The sequence below is a fragment of the Oncorhynchus clarkii genome, chromosome 1 (assembly GCF_045791955.1).
Source record: "Oncorhynchus clarkii lewisi isolate Uvic-CL-2024 chromosome 1, UVic_Ocla_1.0, whole genome shotgun sequence".
Taxonomy (NCBI): domain Eukaryota; kingdom Metazoa; phylum Chordata; class Actinopteri; order Salmoniformes; family Salmonidae; genus Oncorhynchus; species Oncorhynchus clarkii.
In genome coordinates this window covers 39,078,481-39,086,151 of record NC_092147.1, presented here as the reverse complement: position 1 = coordinate 39,086,151, position 7,671 = coordinate 39,078,481, and the positions used below count along the sequence as shown (strand labels likewise).

At 43.8% G+C, this 7,671-nt stretch overlaps 1 protein-coding gene across 1 annotated transcript; it reads right to left on the bottom strand.

The window, feature by feature from the left end:
* Positions 1-1,858: 1,858 nt before the first annotated feature.
* On the bottom strand, positions 1,859-6,700 carry LOC139406883 (uncharacterized). The gene is made up of 2 exons (XM_071150013.1): positions 6,650-6,700; positions 1,859-4,618 (listed from the first exon to the last, which is right to left on the bottom strand). Exon 2 carries the CDS (start codon positions 2,940-2,942, stop codon positions 2,331-2,333), a length of 612 nt encoding a protein of 203 aa, XP_071006114.1. The 5' UTR covers positions 2,943-4,618; positions 6,650-6,700; the 3' UTR covers positions 1,859-2,330.
* Positions 6,701-7,671: the final 971 nt, after the last annotated feature.

Here is a 7,671-nt window from a genome sequence, read left to right as displayed (position 1 = left end):
TGTTTCAGTCTTCCAGAGATTTGAGACTCGGACGGAGGTTCACCTTTCAGCAGGACAATGACCCTAAGCACACTGTTAAAGCACTACTCGAGTGGTTTAAGGGGAAACATTTAAATGTCTTGGAATGGCCTAGTCAAAGCTCAGACCTCAATCAAGTTGAGAATCTGTGGTATGACTTAAAGTTTGCTGTACACCAGCGGAACCCATCCAACTTGATGGAGCTGAAGCAGTTTTGCCTTGAAGAATGGGCAAAAATCCCAGTGGCTAGATGTGCCAAGCTTATATAGACATACCCCAAGAGATTTGCAAAAGGTGGTTCTACAAAGTGTTGACTTTGGGGGGGATGAATAGTTATGCACGCTCAAGTTTTCCGTTTTTTTGTCTTATTTCTTGTTTGTTTCACAATACAAAATATTTAGCATTTTCAATGTGGTAGGCATGTTGTGTAAATCAAATGATACAAACCCCTAAAAAAATCTATTTTAATTCCAGGTTGTAAGGCAATAAAATAGGAAAAATGCCAAGGGGGGTGAATACTTTCGCAAGCCACTGTATATCACAATGAGATAATATGCTTGACTGTCCTCTTTCATATTCCGTCTCCAGGCTGGGCTCCGTTGCTCAGATGGAGAGCAAATGGATTATTTGTCCAGACTGGCCAGAAAATTGATACATCATTCCCAATGAAAATGTGGGGTCTGAAACTTGACACTTCAAGTCAGCTCTACTGATAGAGTGGCAGCGGAGAGCATTCTGGGACTATAAATCACTGGACTAACATTCACCGAACATTTTGTACATCAAAATGTCAGTTATCGCCGGTCCAGAACTGCTCACAGTCCCCCCTATAGGGGACTTAACATCTAAGAGAAAGGCCCAAGTCATATGAAGGTTGCCAATTGATTAGTTTCTGCCACGGGGCTGACCGATATCCATTTGTACTTATTGGAAGGAAGTGAGAACCGACTGTGAAAATGGCCTTAATTCACATTGTTTTGGCAGCTCAGACCAGTCTCTGCAGTCATTTTGTAGAGGAACGTCCACAATTACAATGTCTTCCATGGGTGACAATATATCCTAACAAATGTGAAGTGTGTGTGTGTGTGCGTGTGTGCATAGGGTTGGGGACTAATGGATTACATGTTATCAGTTACATGTCACTGATAATAAAAAAACTGTTACTGCAATCCGTTACCAGCAAAAATATTGTAATCAGATTACAGAAACTTTTGAAAAACTAGATGGTTACTGTTAAGTTCAGAAAGGATGTTTGCGAAAAAGTTATTTATGATACCTTTTTGTTTTCTCAACGTCATTCAAATCAACATTGAAAAAACCACTATGATGACACACCAAATGCGTTTGATGGATGACAGGAAAACAGCAGGAGTGGGTTTTTGTACGCTTCAGTCCAAGCTTTGACTTCCAATGGTGTTATTTCTGTCGGCATCCAAAGATTATATATCCTGTTTGAATAAATGCTTGGAGGTAAGGATGACAGCAGTGGTGTAGCCTACGGGCGATATAGATATCATTTATTATTGATATATACAGAGCAATGATGTGAATCACACTGCTGTCCTCTCATTTAGCTATTTGCGCAACACAGATTGTGGTTGTTGTGGATGGCTGTTCACGCACTCATATGTGTATTTTAACACAATAATGGTTGAATTTGAGAAGGTGAAGCTGCCTGTCAATCATTGGTTTTGCGATCAGTGGCCAGCCAGTGAAAAATGTTCTATTGCAACAGCTGCATTCTACAATGCAGATCCCAGTATATGGAATAAAAGTTTGAGAGAGTTCCTCCCTTCTAAACACAGTATTGTGATCCACATACAGTCAAAGACGAGTTTAATTTAAGAACACCACAAATGGGGCTTTTATTGCTCAAACTAATTAATGCTGATTAATAAAGGGCTATCGTACCCATGCTCAAACTCACACACTTTTGATAGGCTTAAACATCTGAAAATTGTCAGGATATCAAAGTGTCAACAGCAAAAACGTAAACAATAGGCCTATAGTAAATGCAACATTTGACATTCTTTTTTCACAATCAAATAGAAGTTTTCGGTTGTGCGTGCCATTCCATGAGAGTAGCATCAGCTCATTCAGTCCTCCATGACAACAAAATCATAAGCAACAGATTAGGCAAGTCCCCAATTACATTCAGCTTCGGGACGATTTGATAGACTTGATTGAAGCTGTTTTTCAGTCTCTCAGTCCCAGCTTTGATGCACCTGTATTGACGTCGCCTTCTTGGAAGGTAGCGGGGTGAACAGGTCGTGGCTTGGGTGGTTAATGTCCTTGATGGTCTTTTTACAGCTCTATGTGTCATGGAGGGCAGGCAGTTTGCCCCTGGTGATGCAGTGGGCAGACCGTACCACCCTCTGGAGAGCCCTGCGGTTGAGGGCGGTATAGTTGCCGTACCAGGTGGTGATGAAGCCCGACAGTATGCTCTCAATTGTGCATCTGTAAAAGTTTGTGAGGGTCTTAGGGGCCAAGCCAAATTTCTTTAGCCTCCTGAAGTTGAAGAGGCACTGTTGTGCTTTCTTCACCACACTGTCTGTGTGGGTGGACCATTTCAGATTGTCAGTGATGTGTACGCAGACGAACTTGAAGCTTTCCTCTTTTTCCATTGCGGGCCCGTTGATGTGGATGGGGGTGTGCTCCCTTTGCTGGTTTCTGAAGTCCACGTTCAGCTCCTTTATTAAGGGAGAGGTTATTTTTGCTGGCACCGCTCCTCCAGGGCCCTTACCTACTTCCTGTAGGCCTACTACTGTTGTGTTGTCTGCAAACATGATGATGGTGATGAAGGTGTGCGTGGCCACACAGTCATGGGTAAACAGGGACTCCAGGATGGGGCTGGGCACGCACCCTTTTGGGGACCCTGTGTTGAGGATCAGAGAAGTGGAGGTGTTGTTTCCTACCTTCACCATCTGGGGGCAGCCTGTCAGGAAGTCCAGGACTCAGTTGCAAGGGGTCACCGTGTCCGTGACTGAATTCAATGTTATTCTCATAGGCTACCCGGAACATATCCCAGTCCGTGTGATCAAAACAATCTTGAATCGTGGATTCTGATTGGTCAGACCAGCGTTGAATAGACCTTAGCATGGGTACTTCCTGTTTGAGTTTCTGCCTATAGGAAGGGAGGAGCAAAATGTAGTCGTGGTCTGATGTAGTCGTGAGTACTACAGTCAATGTGTTGATAGAACTTCGGTAGCTTTTACCTCAAATTTGCTTTGTTTATATCCCCATCTACAATAAATGCGGCCTCAGGATATGAGGTTTCCAGTTTGCTTAAAGTCTGTGTAGTTCTTTGAGGGCAGTCGTGGTATTGGCTTGAGGGGGAATATACACGGCTGTGACTATAAACGAACAGAATTCTCTTTAGAGGTAATACAGTTGGCATTTGATTGTGAGGTATTCTAGGTCGGGTGAACAAAAGGACTTGAGTTTCTGTATGTCATCACAATCACACCATGAGTAGTTAATCATGAAACATATATCACCGCCATTCTTCTTCCAGGAGAGTTCTTTATTCCTGTCTGTGCGATTAACTAAAAACCCATCTGGCTGGATGTTGAATCCTGACTTGTATCACGGGCGACCTGGCTGTTATGGCCAGGTATGTAAACTTTAACATTGATTTATCCTGCAAAAGATGTCGCTCAATTGGTAATATTATTTTTGTCTCCTTCTAATGCCTTTTTAAGGGCAAAGTAATCTAAAAAATTACAAAGTAACCAGATTCCGTTAATGAGTTTGGGTAATCCAAATTGTTACGTTACAGACGACAATTTTGGACAGGTAACTAATAACTGTAACAGATTACATTTAAAAAAGTAATCTATCCAACCCTGTGTGCGTGTGCATGGCTGTGGGCAATGCGGAAGGGTGTGTATATGGTTGTGTTTCAATGTGTGCCTGGAGGTAATTCTAATTTATATATACATTTTGGTGCTTGTTTGCACATGCATGTACGATACAAGCAGTACAATCTTACATGTGAGAGCTTGTCTTAGATTTCCCCACCTTTGAGAGCCCTTGCATTTCCGAGAATATGTGATTCTGGGTACACAGACTGAGGCCAAAGCCGAGAAAAAGAGACAGAGAGACCATGAGAGACAGCTAGAGATATAGACAGAGAGCAGGTGACAGTCAGAGAGAGGGAGCAGAGAGAACTGGGTCAGGGAAGAGGGCTCTATAATAGGCTGATGAGAACCACATAACACTGATACAGGCCCAGGGAGCACAGTATCCATGGTGAGGAGGAGGAGGGGAGGGAGGGAGGTAAAATATCTGCTTGCATTGATATGAGCTCACACAACACTAATCTCCGGTGCCAGTGCCACACAGCAGATACACAGGGTTCCCATGCCGCTGGCACAAAGTTGTCACACAGCAACCATAAACAGCAGACTGGGCATTATAATATCTTCTGTCTTTTCTCTGTTTGGTTTTTACCATGGGGAATACCATCGGGTGATTTTCCAACACTTATACAAACGTGTTGATGCCCCGGCACGGCTTGGCAGGGTGGCATGACCCAGCATGTTGCACAGATACACGCTCCTGGAGGTGGGAGGGGTGAGCCGAAGAGGGGTGAGAAGGGCTGCAGGGGGAAGAGGAGGAAGGGAGTGAGAGACACAGCCAGGGCTGTGAGCAGTAAATACCTAACATTCCATTACCTGGCCTAACCTTGCTAGAGTGACCTCGCTGCCTGCCAGGGCTACCTGAGCCATGCCTTTTGGCCGTGCACATCAGCGCTGGGGGTGAAACTTAAGAGGAACAGAGCGAGAGAGAGACTGCTCATTCATAAGTCAGGGAGGGAGAGGGAGGAATCACTCTGGTATAGAGAAACAAGGAGGGCTGGGGGCACGACTAAAACATCAAGCCTGCAGAGCTCCAAAACATTGTTCTTATTTTCAGTGGACAAACTATGAAGGGATATCAAATCAAATCCAATTTTATTTGTCATACGCTGAAAACAACAGGTGTAGACACCCTGTGAAATGCTTACTTACAAGCCCTTAAAAAAAGTACAGATTTAATAAAATAAGAGTTAAGAAAAATATTTACTAAATTAACTAAAGTAAAAAAAAGTAACACAAAAAATAACAATAACGAGGCTATATGTAGGGGGTACCGGTACTGAGTCAATGTATGGGGGTACAGGTTAGTCGAGGTAATTGAGGTAATATGTACATGTCGGTAAGGGTAAAGTGACTATACATAGATAATAAACAGCGAGTAGCAGCAGCGTAAAAAATATCATATATAAATAAAAAAGGAGATCATGCCGAAATGCCATATTGTACCTATCCAAAGCTGTCAGGGACAAATCCCTAACTAAAAGCGATGTGATTGAGGGTACACTCAATGACATGGAAAGTGCACTTCTGCTGCAACTGTTACAGTACGTAAAACCGCTACATAGCATGTAAAGAAGAGTCAGCCTCTGTCTTTCCTTTGATCTGAGACACTAGGGTATACAGTTCACACACAAACATGTATTCACATGCGTTAGCAGACCCACACACATAGACATACGCCCACGCACATACACACTCATGCAAGCACACACACACTAATGTGCACACACACACACACACACACACACACACACACACACACACACACACACACACACACACACACACACACACACACACACACACACACACACACACACACACACACACCATGCTAAATTGCTGCCTTTGATAAACTGCACCTCATACATGCACTCACACACTCACACAGCACAGCTCCAACTCCTCCAACTTCCACAGAGCAAACTCTAGGCTCCAACTCAGACTCAAAGTTAGCTTTAAAGTGTCACACACACTGCTGACCCATAGAATCACCCTCAACTTTGTCTGACAGTAGCATACTGTCTAGCATCTCTTACACTATAATTATAGCTCTAACCTCAAAAACTCTCTCTCCGCTTCACTTGCTGGGCTCAAAATAACATGTGTTATGTTCTTCATGGAAAACTTGAATGACAGAAACTCAAGAGTCTACAGATGGGATCTTAATTTGATCACGTCCTTGCAGCAAACAATTTTCCTGCACCACAGGAAATGCAAGTTAGCATCTTATGAACTACAAAGATTCATCCATGCATTACACCATGTACATTCAACACGCCACGACAAGGACCATTGGAGATTGAGTTACTGTACATGACGGTCACTCATTGACTTTACAAGCTCTGCACAGATAACTCTCTTTACCTCTCTTCATCTCAATCTCTTTTTTTCCCTTTTTTCACCTATTTTGATTGATGACTGTTCTAATTCGCTGTCTGTATCCGTTTATTTTTTCAATCAATAACTGTCTGGATCTATTTAACTCACTGTAAAGTGATACTGTGGTGTTACTAAAGTGATACTAACACACAGTCACACACATGCATAGTAACACACATGCTTTATGGCTAAAATGTGCGTGACAGGGTAATTTATAGACACACCAAAATGTGATACACACACCAAACAGTGGGAAGTCAAACCTGTCACACACTCTTAATAAAACACAATTCAATTCAATAGTATCAAGACATGAATGCCAGCATTCATTCAGGCACATTCAGAGAAATCACACACGCACACGCATGCCTTATATGCTCCTCACCCACCTTGCGAGCTGCACACCAACTCCTTCAATTTCCAATGCTTGTGGTGTGTGTAAGTCTCTCGCTTCCCTGGTTCGTTCCTCTCTCCCTCTCTTGCTCACTCTCACTCTCTCTCTCTCCCTTCTCATTCTATTCTCATCGCGTGGCTCTCGTGACGCTCCACGGCTGGGAGAGAGGGAAGAAAGGAGGGAATAAAGGGGGGAGAGGAGGGAGGTAGGAAAAGAGTGACGAGCGATTCCTGCCCAGACTGATGAGTGAGGCTCAGGAAAATACCCTGGGGAGAAAAAAGATTTGGAGTCTTTCACTCTGCAAAAGCTGTCTTTTTCTCTCCTCACTGCACTCCTCTCTCTGTTCCTTTTTTTCTTAATCTGTACTTGTCCTTCTTGGTTCCCTCTCTCCACAGATCCTTGAAAGTCTCCTCTGAACCTCTTTTACTCTCTTAAACTCCTGCCACTCATCCCGTTCTACATGTATGCACCTCTCTCCCCTTCTTTCTTTCCTCGCTCTCTCTCGTTCTCTCGATCTGGTGTGCAGCTGGCTCGATGAGGGACACACACCTGCCCACCTGCCCACCTGCCCTGGTCTTATTAAAGTGGGGGATGATTTTCACCGAAAGGAGGTAAAGAAGAAATAATTATCTTATTCTCTTCATGTCTTCCTCTCATTTCTCCCTCGTCTTCTCCAGGAATTGTGATGTCATGGGTGCAAAGGTATAGTTCCCAGAACTGTCTGAACAGCAGCGAGTCATTAAAAGACGTAGGCCTACAATTTTCTGGGAAATGAACATGAAATTCTGCAGATGCCATGGCCACTGCATGTGCCATTGCATAATACGGTCTCTCCTGCAGTTGCCTACACACACATAGTGTACACACACACACACACACACACACACACACACACACACACACACACACACACACACACACACACACACACACACGCACACACGCACGCACGCACGCACACACACGCACACGCACACGCACACACGCACACACACAAACACACACTCTCTTTAAGGT

Excerpts from the sequence above, each read along its gene's own strand:
- LOC139406883 (XM_071150013.1), bottom strand. The coding sequence starts at position 2,942 with ATGGTGAAGGTAGGAAACAACACCTCCACTTCTCTGATCCTCAACACA.